Source organism: Hippopotamus amphibius, chromosome 5 (assembly GCF_030028045.1).
Source record: "Hippopotamus amphibius kiboko isolate mHipAmp2 chromosome 5, mHipAmp2.hap2, whole genome shotgun sequence".
NCBI classification, from domain to species: domain Eukaryota; kingdom Metazoa; phylum Chordata; class Mammalia; order Artiodactyla; family Hippopotamidae; genus Hippopotamus; species Hippopotamus amphibius.
The window spans coordinates 39837075-39864120 of NC_080190.1; the positions used below are offsets into that span (position 1 = coordinate 39837075).

The window sequence follows — 27046 nt, forward strand, 5'->3', positions numbered from 1 at the left end:
AGAAAAAAAAGAGTAGGTAATTTGGACTTCATCAAAATTCAAACCTTGTGTGCACAGAAGGATTGGCAAGGAAGTGAAAAAATAATCCATAGAATGGGAGAAAATATTTGTGGATCACTTACCTGATATGGGTCTACTATTCAGAATATATAAAGAACTCATAACTCAACAGCAAGAAGCCAAACTGTTCAGTTTAAAACTGTGCAAAGGACTTGAATAGACCTTTCTCCAAAGAAGATGCAAATGGTCAACAAGCTCATGAAAAGATGCCCAATGTCATTAGTCATTAGGGAAGTGCAAACTAAAACCAAATGAGATACCATTTCACATCAACTAGGATGGCTATAATTTCTTTTTAAAGAAACAAAAAATAATTGCTGGTGAAGATGTAGAGAAATTGGAATGCTTGTACCTTGCTGGTGGGAATATAAAATGGTTTAGCCACTGTGGAAAACATTTTGGCAGTTCCTCAATAAAATAAACATAGAATTACAACATGATCAAGCTATTCCAATCCTAGATATAAACTCAAAAGAATTGAAAACATTTGTTCAAATAAAACTGTACACACAGATATTCATCACAGCATGATTCACAATAGCCAAAGGCAGAAATAATCCAAATGTCCATCAACTGATGAATGGATACATAAAATGTGGTATACCCATAAGATGGAATACCATTCAGCCTTAAAAAACAATGCAGTCGGTACATGATACAGAATGGATGAACCTTGAAAACATTACGCTAAGTGAAAGAAACAAGACACAAAGGCCTCATCATGAGTGATTCCATTTATGTGAAATATTCAGAATAGGCACATTCATAGAGACAGAAAAATGATGTTTGCCAGTGGCTACTACTAGTGATAAATTTCATGTTACATGTATTTTACCACCCACAAAAAGAAGAAGAGATGTGGATGACAAGCAAGCACACAAAAATATGCTGAACATCATTGGTCCTTGGAGAAATGCAAACTAAAATGACAATGAAATACCATGACACACCTACTAGAATGGCTCAGATCAAAAACTCTGAAGATACCAAATGCTTGTGGGCATGTGGAGCAACTGGAATTCTCACATATCACTGTGGGAGAGCAGCATGGCATGGCCCCTTAGGAAAAATGTTTCTCACTTTCTTACAAAGTTAAGTATACACTTACCATATTACCCAACAACGCCACTCTTAGGAATTTTCCTAAGAAAAATGAGTCATATATCCACATCGAAACTGTATGCAAATGTTTATAGCAGTTTTACTAATAATAGCCAAAAACTAGAACTATCTCAAATATTAATCACCTGGTAAATGGTCAAACTGTTGCACATCCATAAATGCAAAACTACACTGTAGGAAAATGGAATAAACTGATAATATTTGCAATAGCATGAGTGAATCTCAGAAGCATTATCTTAGTGAAAGAAGCCAGACTCATAGGTTACATACATATATTGTTCTATTTATATGACTTTCCAGAATAGGCAAAACTATAGGGACAAAACACTCATCCCAGGGTCTGGGATTGGGTGAATGAGGTTAACTGCAAAGAGGCACAAGGGAATTTGGGGGAGGCTGATGAGAATGTTCTCTATATTGTTGTATAGTGGTAGTTACACAACTGTGAATTGTCAAAATTTATAGCATAAATATAGCATATTCACAAAAAAGGGGTGAATTTTACTGTATGTAAATTATACCTCAATTAAGCTGACTTTAAAGACCACTTGTTTTTTATCCTCCACCGTTGTCTGCGGTGCACAAGCATTGACCCTTTTATTTTCACAGTATTAAAAGTAGAAAGAAGGTTGTTTCTAGACCTAAAGATCAAAATGGCTGCAATCTTTTTGCCATAATTGCAGAACCCAAACAAAAAACTATTCGGTCTGTTCAACATGAATGAGAACCGAAAAGAAATAATGGCCATGCTTCTGGGCTGTCAAGAAGAAGGGAAAGTGAATGGGAGGAGGGGTGAAAAAGGATTAAATTAGTGGGAAATTAAGCAGCTATTAACTTAAATGCGAAAGAAGTAGTTGTTAGGCTCAGTTGAGCAGGAAAGATGATTTTAAGTTTCTCTCTCCACTCAAAATCAAAAGCATTTTTGGTTCTCTGCATCCTAGCAGCCCAAGCAATCGGATCGTTTGAAAGATTGTAGTTTAACATTTACATTTAGATGAAAACAAAAAGATTCAAGTCTGTTAAATCACCTTGTAACTAGGAACTGGTTTTTTGTACCCTCACACCTTACACAGTGCTTGGCAACTACCAGGAACACAACAGATGTCTGAGGAGTTAATGAATGAATATACTAAAACTTGATGAAGGACAGAACAACTTTCTATTAAATGAAAAACTCTAAAGGGAAATATAACATGACTGTTGTTTTGTCCATTACTACTGCCACCGTACTAGAGAAAACAATGTCTCATTCTTTATTGTGTGCTTATTCTGAACAAGTCCTCATAAAAATAGACTGCGCCAGTGTTTTCAGGACTTTAAAAGACAGAATAGATCTAAAAGGATTCAATATAGACTTCAGCAGTTGAATACACAATTTCAGCAAAGTATGTCCTTTGTAGTTCGAGCCCGCTAAAGCTGCTATATGGATCATATAATTGATGTGTGGCACATTCTGCCTGCATCCACCCAATGGTTTATTAAAATAGAATAGACAAATAACAGTAAAGAGAAAAGCTCCGCTGAGAATTGACCAAACCACATCACTCTCTTCACACCTAGGGTATTCCAACCAATAGTAATTTTACAGCAGCTCTCTGTGTATCAGATACAGAGCTTGGTAGCCAGAAGCCCACAATACAAGCAAACCTTTCCCTAAAGCATAACAAAGAAGCGAGTTTATGAAATCACCATTAAATATAATAGAACACTGGAGAGATGAGTAGAACAGAGGCAAGATGAGATGATGCACATAACACACGAGAAACAATTAAAAATGTACCGCCTCTGCAGGAAATCCCCATGTGTTGATAAAGCTCTTTATGAATATTAAGTACTGTAACATAATATAATATAGGACTGAGAGCCTCAAACACCAGTGGCCAAAAGAAGTACAGGATTTTAAGGAAATATACCTAAAAATAGGCTAAATGGTATCATAAGCACCCTGAATTTATCATTATTAGCCCAGTTCTGAATATCACTTATCTTCAGTAATATGCAGTAGATGATTAAGAAATAATCCTTATCAACACTTTTCTTAAGAATATAACAAATATATTCCATATGTCTGTGATTTCTGGCTGTGCCACAAAAATCTGCACATGGAAAGCTGACTCTTCTAAGAAAGAATTTTTGAAAGATAAAAAAAATTAGACATAAAATTGGCTAGGTTGTCCAGAAAATTTGTGGGTTTTTTTTTTTTCCTCTGTGACACCTATAGCTTTTAAGAATGTATTTACCATCTCTGAGGGAAAACATTATTTAAAGGATTATTTAGACTTTATGTCTGTGCAGGCTCACTACAGTTTAGCTATAAACTATGGAAATAGCGTGGACTGTGTCACTATAGTCTCCATCTTTTGAAATAAAGGCAAACATCTGTATATTCCATTATACACACATATTGACATTCACACATACACACTCACCTAGTTCTGTTTTATACCCCTTTCAAGGTATTCTTTATACAATGGCCTTTTCCGAGATGAGGGTGAATTATCTGGGTAAGAAACCGTCTTTACTACCTATTTGAAATTCAGACTGATTCAAATATTCCTAGTGCCTTTGCCTGGATTCCACAGAAAGTGAGCAGGAGGTAGAGAATTCGGCTTTCCAGGAGTGATGACATAAATGTCAGCGCAAGGATTAGGGACATCGGAATAGCTGTTTCCCAGCCAATGAAGCTGCTTAAGAACAGAGTCAGAGTGGGGATGCGTGATGACACAGAAACGAAATGAAAAATTCAGAGACAGAGAAACCAAGGGAGATTATTTTCATAGAGAAAAAAATTCCACCGCATCTAAAGACCACACTGAGAATTTAAACCTTTCAAAAGTTTGAATTATTTTTTTGTTGGCCTGTGTGCATACTTCCTTGGAGCGCACATTTATTCGATACCAACCATGTACAATGGAGATTTAAATGGAGATGCTGGAAATACAAAAATAAATAAAACACAGTCCCCCTAGCTTTCTATTTCTGAGGACTCAAAAGGCATCAAATATCTCTTACTAAATTGTAATTTGGTGAGTTAAGTGTAGAGGAATCAACATTTTATTGCCTTTTCATCAAACCCCAGAGGGACTTTAAAAAAAATAAGAGAAAAGGATAGACACATTACATTTTTAATTCGGCCAATAGAAAACATTTTGTACTGTTAAAAAAAAATCTGTATTTAACTTTCATTTCTCAGATCTCCCTTTCCTGCATCACAGAAATTTACTTACGGGTCAATAGTATTTTTTCACTATTGACACAACACTGAAGTCTCATCTTTTTCAGAGTACTTGGACTAGTTCCCCATCTATAAATAAGTAAACAAACATTTCCATCAACATCAGCATAAGTTATGGTCTCTTGTTCATTTCTTTACATTTCTTCCTGGTTTTGTAAACAGGCATATGTAGATGCTTATAACCGATGCCTTGGGTATACAGTAAGAATGAGGAGATGTAAATAGAGAATCAATACAAACCACATTTACCTTCTAGGTATTTGCAATTTGAAGGTAGGTATTTATTCCACATTTGATTGTCTTTTCCCACCAATTCCTATTTCTCTCCACATCTTTTATGATTACTACCTGAAAATTTCGCTTCGAGTAAACAAAGAATGTTTTACCTCAGATTCTAGGTCTATCTAGATTAATATTTGTGTAAAAGGCTGTTGTGCAAGTTTCTGGGAAATAAATTCTACATAAAGTTTTATTCCATTTTCTAAAACTACTCATCCACTCACCAAGTCCAAACTAAGGTTGTCCAGTGTTACTTGAGATTACTGATGGTTTTTCAGAGCTGACCATTGCTGCTCCCCAATCCCCCTTTTATGGGAAACATTCCTCAGGCTGACAGAGTCTCTGCTCTGAGCCACATCAAGCACCTCACCTCAGAGCAGTGGTTCCAAGAGTGTTTAATTCATGGACCAGTAAAAATCCCTCTAAATATTGCTATCTTTTTATTCTGCAAGTAAGAAGTTAAAAAGCAAAACATAGCTACAAGAATTTAATGAAAAGAATAACCCCCAAACAACATGTAGTAAAGATATCACCTCATAACAATTTATAATTACAATACATTTAGCTCTATGCAAAAGTTCATAATTCTCCTTATTTTTTTCTCTTTTTGCCATAGATTGACTTCTGGGAACCACTACCTTTGAGCTTTGCATAGGGGCTATAAAAGAATAAGTTAACCAAATATTCAGTTTCTGCTGTTTATGTACCATGGCATGGATTCAGGTTTACACTGGCAGCAGAGTAGAGGAAGTGAGGAAATGTATGAATCAGCTCCATACCATCTCAGCCCTCCGAGCTCTTCATATTGCCAGTGTGGTTAGTACCTCACACACACAATGGGCAAGGGAAATGCCAACACAAAGATATTATTACTCAAAGCTCACCCCAATCAAGTTAGCGTGCAAATAGGAGACAATAAGATTTCCTTGAAATCCAGGGACAGTTTAAGGAAAGAGTCACCCTCAGACATTGGAATTGATTAAAAATCGATTAAAAAGATGTAGTGTCTCTATCAAAAGCACAAGTGATGGTTTAGACATCTCCATCTGCTGTCAAGACTCAGGCATACCTAAGTTTAAATAAAGTGACCCTTGGGAATGTAGGGCAACATAAGAAAGCAATAAAATTACCTACAGTCTTTTATAACACCAGAGGTTTTTTGTTTGTTTGTTTTTTTAAGCTCTTTATTGGAAAATAATTGCTTTACACTCTTGTACCAGCTTTTGAGGTACACCAAAGTGAATCAGCTGTATTTATACCAGAGGGTTTTTTTTTTGATGTGACGTCTTTCAAATGCAATTGAGAAATAGGAGATCAGTAGTATCACAGGGGAATTGTGTCAGTTTCATACGTTTGTTTTCAAGTGACTGGCGTATGTTTTCTCACAAGCAAACAGAAAGCCTCAGCAAATATGAAAATCTTAAGAAAAAAACTGAGAATCTCCCGAGTTGTCTTCCTTTAGTGCCATAGTGGCTGCTGCAGTGGCCTTAAGAACCGCTGGGTTTTCCACCATGTTACACTCTTGAGCAGAAGTGTAAGTGCTGATGAAAAACCCACATTTCCCCTTTGGTAAAATGATGGACTGATGAAGAAGGCTATATCCTGGATATTTTTAATTTTGGTCACATTGGCCTCTTTTAGAAGCAACTTCCCCCTAGGACCTACATCTCAAAGGAGGAAGCTTAAGCCCCAGAGTTTAGGCTGCAAAGATGTCCCTAGACTCAGAGGCTGGGAGAATGTTAATCTTGCTAGTCACTTCACTTTATTGTTTTTATTAGTGCTTTCAAAGTTCTTTAGGTTTTGAGTTACCTGCACCAACTCCATCTTCCTACAAGCCCTGATACTTGTAACACAGTTTTATAGAACTACGGTTGTAGCCAAAATATCTGTATTTTATTTTCACACGGCAGTCAAAGCCCCGATGTGACCCACAGAAGGGCAGTGGTCTAGAAGGAGATTACTAGAAGGTTGTTAGAGGGAATTGGAATTGAGCTTCCAGCATCATTAGAGGAAATAGCTCCTGATGTCATTCTAATTCTTGGCATTGAAATATCTCTGCTTTGGACAAAGACAATGCCTCAGACTCTCCTGGCCTAATGGGGAAGGAGGGGAAAAAACAGTAAAGAATATTTAATTCCCTTATTTCTAATTACATGTTTGCTCTGCAATCTTCTAATCCGGGATTGGTATATAGGATTCCTCTCAAGTGCCAACTCCAATTGGCTGGTAGTGGCTGCCTGAAGCAATGAAGTGAGAAGGAAGCTGAGGCCACTTCTGGACTCAGTGAAGAAGAATGCCACAATTGATTAGTGATGTCTGTCCGGAGGTGCCGCATATGTGTCATCCCTATAATCTATGATACGGTTGAGGAAATTTGCCTACTAAGATGAATGGTCTGGAAAGACAACCAGATTCGGTTCTGGAATCAGTACATTTACCTTTGTAAATGAACAAATCAATTCTGTGATAACCAGTCTATCTCTGTCAGTTTCACCTGAGGCTGCTCATTTGGGTGTATTGAGAAAATGGAGGGTTTAAACCAGCAGTGCTGAAGACCTTGGAAATCCTGGCACTGAGATGCCGCTTGCCTAAAAAGGCCTGCTTAAAGGATCCTGCCATTCAGTATTTTTGCACTTATTGTGCACTGACTAACTAGTAAGTAAATGCATAACAAGTCTTTCTTCTCTTACCCTATTTAATATTTGCCATATTTCATCAATTGTAAGATGCCATCAAGTGGGTAAACACCAGGCGACAGTCAGGGTGTAGTTTTCGCACATGTGAACCTGGTTATTTTTAGTGATCTAACAGTGGGACCACCACCACAGTCCCTTGATATTTAAATTAACGAATAATTTAAGGACCATTTCAAAAAAGAATATGAGCCTTGGTTGCTGCCCAAAACCTTTCTTTCCCACCAAAGAGAAAGTATACAATCAGAACTTGAAGAACAGGTGTCAGCATCTTGTAGGAAAACCCCAGAAAAGACAATTCAGTGGAGCACTCTTGTAAGAAAGGCTGCATGGCCAGCACTCAAGACTGCACAGAGGACAGATTGGGTGGGGAAAAGCGTGGACATCGACACCCCAAGTGAAAGAGTGATTCACAGAAGTCAAACTCTGAATGTGAAGACGTTTTTGGAAAAGCTAACCAACCTATTCCTCTTTTATTTCCTTTTTATGTTTGCAAAAGATCTACATGTAGATAATTCTAAAAGAACTTCTCTAGTAAGTATAAAATAAAGCTTTGTGTCATGCTGACACCATTTTTTTAAAATTTCTCATTGGTACATAAAATATTGATGGTGCCTTAGATTCAGTGAAATGTAGTGTAATTTACATCCATAACAAGCTGCAACAAGCACCTAATTGTTCTTAGGTTGTCTAAGGTCTCTCAGGTTCGTTGCACATCTAGGGTTAAAGCTTATGAGACCTTAATTCTTGCCTAGCTCACTTGAACACCACCTAGTGCCATATTTCAGAAAGGTTGGTTTTAAGTAACCAAATGGGCTGAATGGGTCAACTGGAGCTTGTCACCCTAAAATAGAGCCACTCTGTAGGCCAAGCCAGTGAGATTGTTCTGACAGCCTCATTGGTAGATTTTTGACAGTCCAAGGACAAGCTTTAGTTGTCAACACAGTTTTGGAAGAAAGAAGGTACACTGTCATGTGTGTCACTGAATTCTTTTGCTAATTATCAACTATAATTTTGTGGAAATACCCATTAGCCTACTTGTCTGGCTCCCTCTTTCTTTTCATCTTTAATTTCATTCTCACACCCAAGGGACTTTTTTTGTGTGACTTTTCACAATTAATAATCATTACAAAGAGAAACTATTAGGTTAAATCATATAAGAATTGACAGCATTTTAACAGTTCTAACCTACAGAATCAGCAAGTTTATGTAGTTTAATACATGACATAGGAGACATTCACGTATAGCAGTTCACAGGGACATTTATCATTACTGAGAGCCTTCTAAATACAATAGCTCTTCCATTTGAGTTTCTGCCAGCTCTGTGGGAGCCTCTGAATAACACTTTTTGTGGAGCTGCTATGAAGATCTTCATTTGATCAACTATGTGTACAATATTCTGTCTCTTTTTAAACTCAGTAAACATTTACTGCACACTTAATATGGGCTAGGCACCATTTCCAGCCTTGGATACAAAAATTAGTGCACCACAGTCCCCACTTTTTGGAGCATGCAGTCTAGGGAGGGAGACAGGCATGGACATAATTACAGTGCAAAATAGCAAGTAACATAATAGATGTAAATAACATGCTGAAAAGGCACTTACCCTGCCTGGCAGAGCAAGAAGACCTCTGAGCAGGTGACATTTGTGCTAGTTCTTGAAGGATGAGCAATTTACTTGGCAGAAAAGAGAGGAAGCAATACAAGATCACCAAGCAGAATGACTTGTTCAAAGTCACAGAAGCACAACAAAGAAGGAAGTGCTTGAAGAACCTTAGTTTGAATGTAGATAGGAAACATGGCAAAAGGGAGAGAAACAGCAAGAGGGGAGGCTTGGATGGAGATAAGATTGAGTTATGAAAGGTCTTCCATGGCGGGCCGAGGAGTTTGCCTTTTATTCTGCAGGTGGCAAGGAGTCACAAAACACACATGAGTTTAAATTGCTTAGATATAAAACTGCTTTTTCTGCTTTGAATTTGTATGTCCAGCCCAGTCATCACCTACGTATATAGAACCATTACATTAGCAACCGTGGAGCATCAGCATCTGCAGCGTGCATTCTTTCTGACCCGCCCTGGCACACTTGTGAGCCCAAACATCCTGGATTTCCAAGGGGTTGTTTCAGCCCTGACATCTCTCTTAAACATAGTCATTAAGCTGTGGTTCCTCACTGTGGCTGGAAGCATAGCCAAAGGCTGCATTATTGTGAGAGATTGTGGCTTTGACAATTACGTGCTTCTCCACTGCAGGGCTCTCTACTTCACATGGGTGAAGGAGCTTGCCAACACACCCTTCGTGTTTTCATATTTTCCTCATTGGGTAATTGCAAAATAGGCAAATCCACCTAAATGCAGCAAGATTGATTTCATCCCAACTGCAGACTGGCTAATCAGTGGCCCAGTTTTCCAGCCATGTGATCTGGCATCTGGCATTTACCACTCATCAAATGAAATTACACAGCACTGATAAATTACCAGCTCACCCCTGGGCAGAACTTTTTCCCTTAAGCTACCTCCTGCTTAACACTTGTGTAATGTTTAATAGTACCGTGGTTTATCTATACAGCGATGTCAGCTGGAATGTTTCAAAACGTTACTACAAATGGAGATTTATATATGTGTGTGTATAAATTATACATAGACATACACGTATGTATATATATGAATACGTATGAATGAATTATTCCCATTTATGTGAATTTTCCAGATGACTGTCAAATGTTTTTCTTTTGTTTTACTTAAATCAAGTCTTTATGGAAATGTTTCTGAAAGCGTTGGAAAGGGGAGTTCTGGAGTTCTGCTCTGTTTGAATATTTCTTCTCCTAGCTTTCTGTCCTTGGGCAAGTAAGAGTCACTGAGTCTCAGCTTTCTCAGCTATAAAATGAAAATGGTAGTAACTACCTCATAGGTTGCTGTGTGAATTAAGTGGGGTGTGCATGTGAAGCATTTGGTATGCAGTGAACATTCAAGAAATGCCAACATTTCATACTTCACGCATATTAGAATTGGTTCTGGAATATTGGGGCCTTCATCATGAGCATTAATGATTGTAGGAAAACTAATAGCTGGCACCCTCGGGGACAATTAAGAGCCAGAAAGTTATTTGCCCTCCACTGAGTGACCCCAGACTGCCAGGCTTTTACCCAGCCCTGTCTGGTTTTTGAGTGTTTCTACAGCATCTTTTGCTTTCAGACTATGAATTGTCACATTCCAAAATCGCTAATAGATAGGAACCCAGCAGCTTTCTTCCTCCCTTAGTGTTTCACTGACAAATCAACTCATCCAATTTATTGAGCAGGAGATTAAAAGCTCTGATTGAACACCCAAGTCTGTGCTTCAGTGTCTGCACTATGTGCTGTCTATTTTATCTACTCAAAAATCTTTTCTCCCCATTTCAAGATTATCAGCTATGGAAAGACAAATAGTGCATGATCTCGCTTATGTGTGAGATCTAAAATAGTCAAATGCATAGAAGCAGAGAGTAGAATGGTGATTGCCAGAGGCTGGTGGGAGGGGGAAATAAGGAGATGTTGGTCAAAGGGTGCAAAGTTTCAATTGTATGTAATAAATCAGTTCTAGGGGTCTAATGTACAGCAACATGACTATAGTTAATGATGCTGTATCATATACTTGAAATTTGCTAAGAGAGCAAATCTTATTAATTACCTGGATTATGGTGATTATTTTGCAGTGTATGCATAAATCACAACATCAAGTTTTACATCTCAAATATATACAATTTTTATTTGTCATTATACTTCAGTAAAGCTGGGGGAAAAAAGAAATTACAATTCAACATAATAAATTAAAACTATGACTTAATTTCTTAAAAGATTATCTGCTATGTCTATGATAGATGATATTGCTATCAAGTGCCCTCCGGAAAAGTGAGAGGATACTTTTAAAATTTTACATTCGTACCTGAGTGATACAGGTCATTAAAGTCCATAACTTTATTCGAGAAGGAAATAATTGTACCACCTCTTTTTTTAAAACAAAATATGGCATATAAATAAAACTATCTGTGCAAAGTTTTTCTAGTTTTAAAAAATTATAAAAGCATATACTAACTCAGCCTATCAAGAACCAAAATCAGCTCCATAATCCAAATAGCATTTATTACATTTATTTATTTTTTGGTGTGATATTTTAACAAGCAAATCCTCATGGACCTTATTCTATTACTCTTCATGAAAACACTATATGAGAGACCAGAACTGCCCATTTTAGTCTATGTGAATGGCGCCCCCTGAAGTTGTGCAGGAAAGTGGTCCCAAGTGAGATTGCCTTTACAATAGCTTTGTGCAATTTGGTCTTTTAGGGAGTTTTTAGTGCTTCATTAGCCAAACCATCAGTGTCCAAGATAAATACACTCATCTCCCGCTTATTCTCCTCACTGTGGGTGCTTGTTAGCAACATACATTCTAAATTAGAGAATAATTTTTCCAGGAAATAACTTCTATGCCTTTTTCATCATTTCAAACATTATAAATCTGGTGCTACAAAATAAAATAAGTCCCAGACTTCAGCTGATTCTCCCTGCTTTTGGTTCATAAATAGTAAATTCTACATTCTTAGTAGACTTTATTTTTAAATTTTGTGTTTTTAAAATTTGAAACACAGTGTACCTCTTATCTTGCCTCTCAGTTATGTCCCTTCCTCCAGTCAACCCCTCTCCTCCAACACACACACACACACACACACACGCACACGCACACGCACACGCACACGCACACACATGACCAGCCACTCCCCTTTGAAGCTTTCTCTGTGCGGTGTGCTTGCCTCCTCCCATGTGTTCTCATAGCACCTTGCCCTTCACTCTGTCTTAGGCCTTAGACACTTACACATTAGCAGTTGGGCTGAACTGGAAACTCCTTAAGGACATGACCCTTTACATCTCTTTTGAATCCACCTTGTCTGGCACATAGCAGGTTCTCAATAATTGGTGAATAATTTCATGAATTTTATTTCACCCCAGTGAAAAGATTCACTGTACTTTCAACTAATTTAGCAGATCATGACTTACTAATTTTGAAGTTCAATACAATTCTGATTATCTTATCAAATAACTGAAAATGTAAACATTTAAGAATTTCGATGTAAACACTTGGGCAAGGGGAAGTGTTTAGGGGTCTTGGCTTAGTTTTCTGTTGCTCATTCTGAAACATCTTGATTTCTCCAGGTAGAGAAACATTCCTTAGGTGGGCATTGATGTGGGCAGCACAACAGAGCCCAGAATGTCAATTGCAATTCTTTTTTTTTTTTAAACATTTTCAGGTTACAAATGCTGCTGCCAACTCTCCTGGTCAAATGACTCTTCATCTCAAACCTTTTCTCGTGTGTGGAGGGGATGGATTTACTCAGTCCAACTTTGATGGCTGCATCACTTCTGCCTTATGTGTTCTGGAAGCTTTAAAGAATCATATTTAGTACCAGTATTCTTATTTTTTACATGTACTTTGGGATTTTGTTTTCACAATTTTTTGGCATTGATTATTTTGTTTTCTAGTTTGTTGAGAGAAATTACTGGAAAAATTGTTTTACTGATTGTTTTTTTTTCATATGCAGTATAAAATCAGTTTTATAATTTCAATAGTTACAACTCATGCTAGAATGAAAATTCCTTGTACTTTATACTTTTCTCCACTTTTCTGAATAGCCATTTCTGCTCCTTGTTGGAGGCAAAGTAGTGCTTAAGAAAAACAAATGACTCTCCCCCAAAATTATGTCAAATCAAAGTAACAGTTGATGTTCAAAAACCTATATTATCCTTTTGAAAATTTCAATCCCAAATAATCATTATCAAGGCCTCATTATAAGTCTTCAAGTATGTCCTTGATTCAGTATTTTTGCAAATTGCTGAACTGCAAGATTCCTCAGAACTGTGGATAACAGAGTATAATCTTTGTTTCTCATTTCTCTTCCAAGTTATTAAATGATCTGAATTGTAGGTCACATATGTCATCATCTCTAAGAATGCAGTTTGGAGGGCAACTTGACTGACAAAGAAATGTCTCTTCAAATTTTCAGAAAATAACCAGATTCAACTTGACTTTTCAAGTCACACAGTACTTTTTAACCTTAAAAAAAATCCAGTCTTAATAGGAAAGATAAAAATTAAATGGAAACTGAGAGAAATTATGTTGATCTTTACCTTTTGCTATCTCCTATGGCTAGTGCTATTACTTTTATGTCCTCTCCAGTATGTACTGTGGCACTTAGACTCTGTCAAGTTTAATGAATTTAATACAAAAAAATTTACTGAACCAGAAAATAGATGCACTTAAAATAGTTCAATATTTGCCAACTTAGCGGTTCAGCATATCACCAACATGCTTCAGTGACAACCCCGTGACTTGCTGGCTGGAGAGAAATTGATCCCTAGCCTTCTAAACAAGCTACCTGTTGCTAATTTGGAAAGCAAAATGGCGAGTTCCGTTTTGTCATTTTGAAAGGGAAGAAATTGTTGCAGCTTCTCAAACTAAGAAAAGTTCAACAGAAGACTCCTTGGCTTGGTAGTATTTAAAAGCTCACACTTACATGCCCACTATCCTATATACACACATGCAGGCACGGGCAGAATTTGTTTATGTAACTACAAAGTGGGTTTTGTGATTCTACAGAATGTTATTATACATCTCCTATTAGTAATCAATTGATGGAAAACTGGAATGCTGACATGTGGTTAATGTCACTTATTTTTGAAAGCATAGAAAGGAAAAGGGAAATTAATGGGATCTCTGGTATGATATGATAAAAATATTGAGATTTTTTTCATCATTTTTGGTGTATATTTGATTAACATTTGTCTTTGGTTATAGCCTTAAAATATGGTAAAAAATATTCAAATATATTAACTAATTGTTTTGTTTTTAACTAATATAATTCTGGAGCCATTTGAGTGAAAGCATCCTGAAGCTTTAAAAGCAATGTTATATTTGTCTCATGAGTGTATATACTCCCAAGAAGAGAAAAAAAATGATTTATAAAGGTGGGATGGGGTACTTACAGAAATTATTCTAAGCTATTAATGACAACTTTTAATATCTATTCATTCAAAGTGTGTTTCCCTAATAATGGTACATCTGCTTAGAGAAGACTATGGCAATACGAGAAAAGACTCAGCCCTGCTTAGTACGTAGATCATTGTTACTTTGCTAAATTAATCATTTTGAAAATTCATTTTACATTTACATCCATCTCTGATAGGAACAGACCAATTCCCTGATGTTCAAATAAGGAAAGAAAATGTATCAAAACCTTGTGTTCCTCTACTTTCATTTACCTCTTCCTCTTTTGAAATTGAAATGGATATGGGACTGTCTTGTGCTAGAAGCCATCCCAGAGGCCACAAGACTCAGAAGACCCTGGGCAAAGGGAACAAAGTTGCCTGAGAAATAGGGGTCAGTACCTTTTGGAACAGTTACCAAGGTGTATGTATGTCAGCCCCACAGGACCACACAGCACCACAGTGCTTCCAAACAAGAACTTCTATTAATCAAACCAGCCAAGGAAATCTGCTCTGTTTTGAAAGGAGCATATTCAAGTGAGAAACGGCTTGAGCGGTGCGATGATTTAATACTTGTTAGCTGATAAATATAGCCTTTGCTGAAATAAAACTTTATGATGCAGGGTTGAAAAGCTTAATTACTAAAATGTCTATGCACGTCTTGCTCAGGCAGCAAGGGTGACAAATTATAGCAGTCGAATAGTATTTTTCACCTTTGGCATTTCTGAAGGGGAAAAGTATGTCTAAAAACATTGAGAAAGCAGTAATAATCCCAGACCAGATATTACTGAGGGAAAAAAAGACACGTCATTGAGTCACCAAGTCTTCTGTGCAAAATGCCATCGTCCCCACCCCTCCGCCTACTCACTACCTTGTTAAGTAAAAAGAACAAGGTCAATTTTCCATTTATCTGGTATATTATACTCATCCAAGTATATGTGCACATGTATATATACTTTCCAAGTATGTGTGTGTATGTATAATATATATATAATATATATACTTTCCATCCTCCTAACAGCTTATGAAATAAACAAAGCAGAGAATTCTTCACATTTGACAAATGAGGAAACTGAGGCACAGAGATTAGCCAACCAAGGTCACATCATCAAACACAGAACAAGAACCCAGGCCTCCCATGACCCATTTCTATTTACGTGGCACCATGCTGCTGCCAGATGAACCTGATAATTAAAGCTGAACTGAAATATTAGTTGGAGGTACAGTCAGCACCATGTGGTCCTCTTATTGATGTTTCATTTCAGAGAGCTAACACTAATCCTGATGTGATGTATACAGGAGTCTAATATGGAATAAAGTCTCCATAAGTACTGGCTAAATGATTTATATTCCTGTTATTTTCATTTGCTGGTTTATTTCCTTCTTTGGGGGGCACTTGCTGTGAGAAATGGTTGCATCCTAATGACACTAAATTTCAACCCAGCAGTAGCTGGTTAGCAAACAGGCTCCCTCTGCATTCAGCCTTTCTTTCTCTAGTCCTCTTTGTCACTCCATCCCCTTTGTTTCATTCTCTCCTCTATCAGTTTCTACCACTTCTTTCTCCCTTCCTATTTTTCCCTCCTGCATCTTACTCTGTGTCCAATTCTCCCTTCTCAGAAGTCTGGAATATAAATGCAATCACATTATGATTCATAGTATTTGTAATTTTTTGCTTTAATATAATCTTTTTTTCTAAAATTTAACGCTGTCCATGCTGCTTTTTATTCGTTGATTGGACAATGATTATTTTGATTTTTTGAAAGTAATGCAAGAATTTAAAACTATAGCTTTCAGGGATCTCAGTGCTAATAACCTAAAATATATATGCAAATCATGGTACTAGGCTCTGTGGTGGACACAATGGAATATAATTAGTCATCTCTACCTAAAGATGCTAGTCAGGGGAAGACAAGCCCCATAGAGTGGGATGCAGGGTAAAGGTACACATTGGTGTAATTGCAGCAGTAAATAAGATGCTGTATCTCATGAAACTGGGACTCCTAAGAGAAAGAACTATGTTTCCTTGGGAGAGAGAGGGTCTCCAAACAGAGGCAGAGATCCAGCAGGAAAACACTTCTGGCAACAACCCCCACCCCTCCACACCATAGCTGGGCAGACCTGGCTGACTCCAGGAGTCCAAACTGTGTATCAGAGTGGTCAGGATAAGTGAGTGCTTTCTGTGGAAAAGGCTCAGTGAAACACAGAATGTGGTCTCTGGGAGAAGGAAAATGCCTCTGCAAACTTCAGACTAGCTGGTGCAGGACTGAGCTGCTATAATCCAGGCTGGAATGTCCTTGTGTTTCAGCCAGTATCATCTGGCCAGGTAAGCCAGAGAAGGTTGACATGGTACTGTGTCCTGTGTTTCCTTCTCAGCAGGCAATAATTATAGTCCACTTAAGAGTTCACAGCAGAATCCATCAAATGAGCCTGCTAAGAAGAAGGAATTTCTAAAGAGTATGTTAATTGAAAAGGCATGTAGAATCATAGAATCCTGGAATGTCTAAGTTTAGAGGCACTTGCAGACCATTTAGACCAATTCTTAGCCATCTTGGATTTTGAACCTGCTTGAGAATCTATGGAAAGCTGTCAGATTTTCTGTTAATAAAAATAACGATACACATATGCAAATAGAATTTGCATATCATTATAGAGCCTGCTGGCTAGCTGCCTGTTTTTGTAAATGAGGTTTTATTGGAACACAGCCTTGCCCATGTGTTTGTGTATCACCTGTGGCTGTTTTTGCACTGTAACAGCAGAGAGGGGTGTTCGCGACAGAGACCATATAGCCTACAAAGCCTAAAATAGTTACTATCTGGTCTTCTAAGAAAAATTTTGCTGACTCCTGTTTTAGGGGGTTACACACCCTCCAAAATCTATTTTTAATCACTCAGGGGTCTAAGAATCTCAGATTAATAGCATCTAAATCTCCATCCTATTGCTTTATGTAAATATAGGCTTATCTTAGACCCACACATCTGGTCCATTGTTCCTTGATCCTATGCACCATTGTAAATCTTTTAAGGCAAGCAGTACTGCTTTGCAGTTAACAACACATTCCCTGGAGTCAAATAGATCTGTATTTTAATCCACTTTTGCTCCTCGTTATGTGACCTCACAGTTAGCCTCACTGTCTCCTCCATCACTGAAAAATGAGTCAATGGTAGCTGCCTCATAAGATTGTTGTGAGGCTTAAATATACATAAAACCTTAAGAGAGTTAGTAAATGCTTAATAAATGATAGCAATGATGGTGATGACGATGAAGGGAAGGAAGAAGAGAGAGGAAGAAAGTATAAGCAGATCCTCCTGGTACCTCTGAGGCCCCTGCGAAGGCCAGTTTCCTCTGCATTTGTGTAGGACACTTAGGAGAGCTGATGGTAAGGAGAGTTTGTCCATTGATTAAGTGATGGTGAAACTGGGAAGGTTAACAATTTTAGGTTTCTTCAAAACCTTCATGAAACAGAATAGCAGGGGCTACCTAAGATCAGCTGTGGGCCACTTTCTCTTTTCCTGTCGTGGTTGGTAAGTAGACACTTGGGGAAAAGGGGGTTTGCTCTAAAGTGGTCCTTGAAAAGAAACCAGGATAGGTCATTACCGGCAGTGGGGATGAAGTGAAATAGAAACATTCTCTGCAGTGAACGTGTCTTCTCCTTAGCAAATATGTGTGCTGAATGCAAAGAATTGCATGCTTGGATTAGGTTCTGCTGAAGATTATTGACAATCTCTGAAACGCTGTGAAAACTGGGAGTGAGTTATTTCACATTCTTGACGTGTTTGGCTAAGTTTGCAGATTCATTTCCTGTCCCTGGCCTTCATTTTAAAAAGCTCAACTCCTGGTAAGTTCTATGACGTCCTGAGCCTACCACTTTCTAGATGTGTAATCTTGGAGCAGTTTCTTATGTCTCTGAGCCTCAGGAGCTTTGTCTATAAAATGGGGATACTAGTTTTACCTACTTTAGGGTTATTCTGAGAGTTATGGAATATAATATATAAAGTGTTTAGCATTGTGCTCTGCACATAGAAAATAATAAATGTGAACTGTTATTATTACTATTATTATTAGGGAAATATGACTTAGGAAAAATCATTCACTCTCATAACCATCACTCCATCTATAGGTAGCTCTAAACCTAGCTAGGAGGCCAGTTCATTACTTATTAAACTCATCGGGGACTGTATTCAAGTGCCACTGTAAGTTTGTCCTCATTTAGAGTCATTTCTCCTCCAAAATTCTTATTGACCCTTGAGTGAACGAATGAGTGAATGAATGCCTTATGATTTATTGCAATGCCCTTTCACATACCTTGCACAGGGTCCTGTTTTTCCCAGCCAATCTAGTCTCCCCACTCGTGTGATACCAGTCACGTGTGTGTTGTACTAACTGGTCAATATCTACTTGCCACCGAAACTGCAAGATCCACAAAAGCAGGAGGCCAGGCACACAGAAGGTACTCAGTGAACATCCGTTGATCCAATGAAAGAATGGATTCAACTAATGAGCATTTCTGATTTTAATTTCAGCAAGCACCAAAGGAAAACATTGCTGACACAGAATTACCTTATAGAAGAAAGAAAAATGTACCAACCTTATCCTCAGTAGAGGAGATAAATACAACATTCTCCCTGCTTGGTCTCTATTCAGTCAATAGGTGATCTCAGAAAGTCCCTACTTTATGCTGCCTGCCACTCTTTGGGAAGTTCTTTGGAGGGTGGGGGAATATGGGAGAACTGCTCTGCAGTTTGGAACTGCCTAATAAACTCTTGTTCTTCATTTATCATTTTGCCTAGTGTTTAAAGGTTTCTGCCTATCAAGCCAAAAATTTGAGCAAAGAAATGCATCAGGCTAAAGAAGCCTGATGATTCTGTTTTATGGTTTTGTTTTTTGTGAAAAGCTGGAGTCATACATATTGAAATTTATTAAAACTAGACAATTGAATTACCTGAGAGGGAGGGTAACTGAGTTTCAATTTAAATAATTATTAACTAGAAATCTGTTTTTGCATCAGCTTCTGCATTTCTGTCTTTCAAGAATGCTTGGTTCACTTCTTTTCTCTCTTTTTTTAAGTGCCTATGGTATACATGGCATATTAATGAGTGAATCTTGCAAAGCCTTGGAATCAGGATTTCTTTAGAATGTAGTAAGCTCTATGGTAACAGAGGTTTTTGCCTTTTTTTCTTCACTTTGGAATCCCCGGTAACCAGAACAGTGCCTGTCACATATTGAATGAATAATCCAAGAACATTCAGACCATCAGCAATTAGGAAGCTATGTTATATAATTAAAAGATGTAGCAAAAGAAATGAAAAACTAACATTTTATCAAATCTAACAAGAGACTAGTAGAGAGGCTGAATTATAAATACTCAAAGATCGATAATTTTTCTGTATGTCATACTAACCGATGCAAATATATCTTGTATATATTTTTATTAACAAAAAACATAGTATACAAAAGAATATCTCCAGGAAAATATATCCAGAATTTTTACATTTAAAATTTTAATGATATGTTTAAAAATTTGAATAAGTAGAAAAATATACATGTTCCTGCAGGGGATACTGAATATTTTTCCATTTTCCTCTAATTAATCTATAGATTAAACATAATCACAATGAGATTTTGTTAATACAAAAAAATAATTCTAAAGTTCACCTGGAAAAAAATTAACAGGTGAAAGTAGTAAGTTTATGAGCAAGCAGGTCATAAGCATTGAACTTATCAGCTATTAAGATATATTGTAAAATTAGATAAATAAAACAATTCACTATTGATTCTAGAATTGACACAGATCAATGGAAATAATGGCTATAAAAGCACTTAACATAATAAAAGGAAGCATTACAGAACTAATGAGAAAGGAAGAATTATTTAACAAATGATTTAAGGAAAATCGACTATTTGGTTAAAAAAGAAGAAAGAAAGACAAACAGGAAAAAGAAATCAAATGTGATTCTGTTCTTATACCTACCATATATTACAATAATTTCTAGATGGATTAAAGAGGCAAATATAAACAAATATACATCTTCCCCTAAGGAAGAAGAAAGAAAGGAAAATTTAGATAAATATTCAAAACCCTTAGAAAACAAAACTAAAAGTTTACAGACCTGTATTGAAAAAAACTTGTAAATGACTTACAGTAAAAGTATTAATATCTCTAATACAGAGAAAACATTAACAAAATGTTAAAACTTTAGCTCAATTTTTTAAGAATTAAATTTGTTTAATTTAAAATATCTTTTAAAGTATTAAAAACACTAAACTGAAAAGATATATGTACCCCCATGTTCATTGCAGCATTATTTACAATAGCCAAGATATGGAAACAACCTAAGTGTCCATCAGTGGATGAATGGATAAAGAAATTGCTATATATATATTTGTTCTTTTCCCTATTGATGGACATTAAGTTGCTTTAAACTTTTACTCTTGCAAACATTGTGGTAATAAAGGTCTTTGCGCATGTCTCTTTGTACACTTGTGCAAGAGTTTTTACAAGGCATAATGTTAAAATGTATTAAAATTGAATTGTGAGTTCAAGGGAATATGTTATATATTTTTTCTACTCTGTAATGTTTTTAATAATTTGGAAATTAACTTAAAAATATTATAAAGAGTACCTTAAAGCCAACTGATGACATTTTCCCATAATTGAAATGGGTACGTCCAGGTTGAGATAGGCTGAGAGATTGGGGAGCCTGCCTGGTAGCAGATCCTCAAGGAGGTAGCAAGACCACTATGTAGCCAGAACCCAATGCATTTCAAGTCTACTCATTTTCCAGGGAAGCAAAGAGCCACTAAGGGTGCAGACAAGGAGCTATCAAAGGCAATTGTGGTGACCTTGGGATTGCTCAACAGTCCTCTAGTTTCCTGGCACCAAGCGGGTGTGATTCTAGGAAGTAAGAAGACTCCCCCGACCAAGTGACAGACTGAATTTCCCATCTGGCTGCTGGAAATCAGAGCAGGCTGTCATATTTTATTTGATTAAGGAGAAGAAAACTACAATGAGACACCACTTCAGAGCCATTTGATGGCTTTTATCAAAAAACAAACAAGCTAAACATAACAACAGAAAATAACAATTGTTGGTGAGGATGTGGAGAAATTGAAACCCTTGTGCACTGCTGATGGGAATATAAAAAGTGCAGCCACTGTGGGAAATGGCATGATGGTTCCTCAAAAATTTCAAAAGAATTACCATATGATCCAGCAATCCTACTTCTGGGTATATACCCGAAAGAAATGAGAGCAGGGACTTGAGTAGATATTTGTACACCCATATTCATAGCAGCATTACTCACAAGAGCCAGAAGGTGGAAGCAAGTCAAGTTGCTTCCATCCACAGATGAATGCATCAACAAAATGTGGTATATACACACAATGGAATATTATGCATCCTTAAAAAAGGAAGGAATTCTGACACGTGCTACAACATGCATAAACCTTGAAGACATCATGCTACCTGAAATAAGCCAGTCACAAAAGGACAAATACTATGTGATTTCACTTATGGAAGGTTCCTAGAGTAAACAAATTCCTAGAGACAGAAAGTAGTATGGTGGTTGCCAAGGGCTGGAGGAAGCAAGGAGTGGGGAGTTAGTGTTTAATAGGTACAGAGTTTTAGTTAAGATGGAGAAGGCCTGGAGATGGATGGTGATGATGGTTGCAGAATAATATGAACATACTTAATGCCACAGAACTGTACACTTTAAAATGGGAAATTTTATGTTGTGTATATTTTACCACAATTTAAAAAGAGAAGTATAAACTGATTTTTTTTTTCATTTAAGGAAAGGGGTAGGAGGGCATTTACAAACCTATAAGAGAAGCATGAGGCCCCCTCGCTCCAGCAGAAAAAAATAGGTTCAGTCTGTTTCTTTCCCCCTTAACATTCTGTTTAACAGAAATGGCCAAAAAGATGGTAAAAAATTCACACACATACACACACACGAACATGTTTTGCCTGGTAAATAATCAAAATATATACACATGTGTATGTATATATGCCTATGTGTATATATATGTATGTGTTTATATATATATATATAAAGATGTAAAAATCATGTTCTGACTCATGAGTAAACAAAGGAATAATAGGTTAGAAACCACAACAAAAATGCAATTTTTAACCTATCAAATTGACATCTTTTAAAAATTACTAACTTCTAAAAAGAAATCAAAACTGACTCTTAGAAGTTAAAATTTTCATAACCTCTCTGCATAGTAAGTTGGCAATACGTATCACATTTTTAAGCATTTTTTTTGACTCGATAATTACACTTCTAGGAATCTAGCTTAAATAATCAAGGATGCAGAAAATAATTTACTTATAATATGTTTATTTAAGCATTAGTTAGGATAGTGAAAAGCTGGAAACAACCTAAATAAACACTTATAGGAAATGGTTGAATAAATTCCAATGGATCAAGACAGTGAAATTTAATGTAGTCATTTGAAAATGTGCTCTCGAAGCATACTTGCCTGTCTGAAATAGTTCTATGATATAATGTTAAGAGAAAACACCCCATATATGTAACAGTAAAACCAGAATGTATTATAACTTTCATTCTATTAAAACTTAAGGTGCATGTAATGTGCATTTATGTGTCTGTGTGTGTCTGTGTCTGTGCGTGTGTGTGTGTGTAAAAGAAAATATACTGAAATCTTAACAAAGTTCTCAAAGTGGTGGGATTTTGAGTGAAAAATACTTTTTCAGTATTTTTACGAGAAACAGGCTGCCAACTGACCTTGTTTTAAGGTGCTTCAGAGGGCAGAACCAAGATCAGTAGCATTAGAAAAGCAACTGAAGCCTAAATGAGAAAGAAATTTGTAACAAGCAGAACTTCCCAATGTGCAGAAGACCTCTGGGGGCTTCTCTCTGCCATCCTGGGAAGTGTGATCACCAACTAGAGTATTCTACCCTGGAGAGAGGTCACAGGAACTGTGCTTCCCAGCCCTGGCTGAGCCATCGCCACCTGGGGGAAGGCAAGGGAGGCAGGGGTTGAGGTGATAGAATGCAGATTTCTGGGCCACACACCCCCATCTATCTGAATTGAAGCTCCAGGCCTGAGCTTTGGAAATTTGCATTTTCTTTAAATTTCTCCAGAGGATTCAGAGGTGGTCAGATAATTTCTGCATTGGAGAATCCACAGATTAGAAGACTTAAGATTTCTCCCAATGTGGGGACTCAACCAAGTCTGAGACTTAAAAGTCTGGAGGTCATCTATTTATGTTATAAAACCAAGGAGAGTAGTACAGATAAAAAGGGAAGTATGCTGGATGGGGCTGGGATGGAGAATGAAGTCACTTGAAGGTCAGCACTACTCAATGTTTAATAATTTAGGCACTTAACCTCCAGTCTAGGGGCCCCTCACGTTATAACCCAAGTGAGAGAATGTTCTTGTTCTTAGAAAAATACATGCTGAAGTATTTACTAATAAAGGGGCATTTTTTTGTCTACAGCTAACTCTCAGGTGGTTCAGAAGAAAAAAAAATTAGATAAGGAGATGAGAAAATGCAAATGTAGCTACACTGCAAATTTAAGTAAAAGATGAATGGACATCTTTGTCCTATTTTTGAATCTTTTCTGAAGCTTGCAATTTTATTAAAAGAAAATTTTACCTTCAAAAAAGACAATTAAAAGACAAAGCAAACACAGTGATAATCCCTACACTCCTTGAATCTAAATCACCAGGCGTGCTTTTTCATTCATTCATTTATTCAACCAACATTGATCAAGGGTCTATTCTGTACTAGGCTCTCCATTCAAAACATTTGGGATACATCAGAGATCCAAAAGCTTTCCTGCCCTCACACCGATCACATTAGAGTTTGGTTAATGTAAAATGCAGATTTGGAAGACCCAAGACTGAGTGCATTAGAATCTCTGGAGAATGGCCCAGGAACCCATATTATATAACATCTCCTGAGATGGTGCTTATATACACTAATGTAGTGTCATTTTTCAAAATATGGGCTTGACCCATAATGGTTTATAATAGTAATTTAGTAAGCCAAGAATTTTTTTTAATTAAAAGAACAGAAAAAAGAAAAAGAAAAGAACAGAAAAAGAAAATAAGAATGCTGACATACAATAACAGTCACTATTATTTCATAAAACTTTTGCTTCTGTGCCCTGGGTCAGTAAGTAAACTGGGTTTCATATAGAAAAACACTGCTAGAAAAGATGATATGTAGAACATATCACTTCTCTTTTCCTCTCTAGCCCCTGTACCCAACAGTTCTCCCTAAGTCCATATCTGGGGCTGCTGAGAGGCTGAGGCTGCCTTGAGAAGCAACTGGCTGTTCTGGGAATTTGACTCACTGGTCATATTCCTGACGTCATGGCACTTCCTTTTCCTTCTGCGTTGAGCCCAGAGCTGCACTCTCCCACAGATGGCAATGTCTCCAGCACACGTCACATAGTTTTCTTTGAAGGCACCAGCATAGCACAGCACACTGTCTGGCCTGGCACTCAGTGGCAGGGGTAGAGCCGCCACAAGAAAGGAACTTCTGAGACCGAATGGCTTCCACTTGCTGAGATGCTTTTTGACAGAACAAGGACACAGGACATATAACGCAACCAATTTTTCCAGGCAAAGTGCTGGGTATTTAATTCAGGCCCCTCATGTCTGGTTGAAATCCTGTCCAGCCCATACTTTCTGACCCAGACGAGAGATAATGGTTGTCTTAAATCAAAATGAAACAGGACAGGGTTAACAAACCCACATGAAATGCGCTGAGGGTCCTCTCAGGGAACACAAGACCCTGCTGAACCGACCAGACCAGGGATATTCCTGTGGTTGACTTGCAAGCTGGCCACGCAAGTTTTGTTGTCTCTAAGAAGAGAAATCCAAAGGCTAGTTCAGCACAAATGGTCCCCTGGCTGCACTGAGGGCGGTCATAGGTGAGTCATCAGCAGTGCAGGCCTGAGAAATGCTGCTTTCATCTCCATCTCACGGCAAGAAGAGTATCTCTTAAGGAACTGAAAATGGAATTACTCACTCTAAAAACTGCTGACCTCACCAGGACAGGTCTGGAAATTGCCACTGGTAAACCCCCCAAAATGAATTTGGGCAGAATGAGATACTCTCAGACATACTCGGTGACATGTTCACAGCATTAGAAGCCAACCCTTCCCCACCTCAAACCAAAGCACTGAAATGCTTGATTCTGTGCAGTTGTGGTAGAAATGCCCTCTATCAAAGGCAGGCTCCAGTACCGCAAGCCAAAGATAAATAACAGAGGAAATCATTGAGACCATGACCTCTTGGTGACCCCCTGGAACTAAATCTTTGCTAGACCTCAGAATATCAAACAGGCCACCAGCCCGCCAGCAGCAGTTTATGTACGAACAGCCTGGAAGCCATCTCCGCCTGCAGAAGACTGCCTCCCTGGAAGCTTGAGAAGAGAAATCCCAAAGGAATTTCTTGTTCTATTCCCCAAAGCAAGGGTTTGTTGTTTAGGTGAAGAACCCCCTTCTGAGAAATGAGCTCATTCCTGGGACTCTGCCAGGGTCATCCTGGAAAGGTATGTGTCTGGGAGTTGGGACAGTGTCTGTCTTCCGTCCAGTGTGAGATATGAGTATTTGAAAAACGTGTTCTCTCACTAACTAGCAAAAAAATGAACCTCAGCATCTCATCTCTTCTTCCCTGGTAGATTTCAGTTATGGATGCAAACCAGCAAACAGTAAGGAGTGTTTGCTAGCTGACAAGGACTGTGCAACATTCTTGGAGGAAGCCGAGCAGAATCGGACTCAAGCTGCTCCTGGAGGGAAGCACTGAGCAGACGGAAACATGGGGTCCCCTCTCGAGGCAATGTCACAGCATAGGAGAACACTCCTGGCTGCCACTTCTGGTTTAGAAACCCCAGAGGCACAAGACAGCAACTGAGGCTAAGTATCTAACAGCCAGGGAGTGGCCCCGAATTGCTCTTGGAGTGTCTGGCCTGAAGACTGAGGCAAAGTCAGCCAAATCTTCAGAATAAAAGGTGTGGTGAGAAGCTGGAAGATAAACCTGACCCTCAGTCTAATAAGAAGACCTTGACCACCAGAGGGATTCAAGCAGATCGAATTTGCATCTGTTGGCTGTAAGAATCACCAAGCAGCACAAAGGTCAATTGATAGAGATTATATATGTAGGCATAGCTGTCATTGGGTTTTTTGTTTTTTACCCCTCTCCTCTTATCAAAGAGGTCATCTCTCTCCTAGAACCTAAAATGGCCTCAAAGTTTAGAAGTCTTATGGGTCCTTTTCTCAGAATATAAAGGATTTGGGTGAGATAAGTGGATTTCCAAGTACGCCTTAGTCATGGAAGTTGTTATTCAGACAAAATTTTCTATTGTCTTGTAAGTTAATGAATCACATACAGGAAAAGCAGCCCTTCGAGTAGAAGCAAGACTCCCTCCTGGGTTCCTCTGAGGGTTCCCCCTGGGTTCCTCCGAGGGTTACAGGTTAAACCATGACTAAGAAGGACTTCTCAGATCTCTGCTGCCTGATTCTGGCACTTTGTGACCTTATGGTGGATGCCCCTCAGCTTTCATGACTTCTGTCCTTGACCCATCATGGGGAAGTCATCCAAATGGCTTATGTAAACCTTGTGAACCCCAAGTGTCCTATTTCAGCATGTCCACCCTCTAGAAGTGAGCT

The 27046-nt window shown here is 37.8% G+C and overlaps 1 protein-coding gene across 5 annotated transcripts in view; it reads left to right on the forward strand.

The window, feature by feature from the left end:
• Positions 1–26259, forward strand: part of RNLS (renalase, FAD dependent amine oxidase) — a 294773-nt gene extending 268514 nt beyond the window's left edge. Inside the window, exons 7-8 of one of the 5 annotated variants that reach the window (XR_009053958.1) lie at positions 12669–14794; positions 15422–16029. Coding sequence is in view for 3 of the 5 variants with exons in the window: in XM_057736662.1 (XP_057592645.1) it covers positions 12669–12821 (153 nt within the window). In the remaining 2 variants the exon portion in view is untranslated. Of the gene's footprint in view, positions 1–12668; positions 16030–18920; positions 22943–26058 lie in introns of those variants that run through there. The other 4 variants (XM_057736665.1, XM_057736663.1, XM_057736662.1 and 1 more) reach the window with 4 other exon arrangements.
• Positions 26260–27046: the final 787 nt, after the last annotated feature.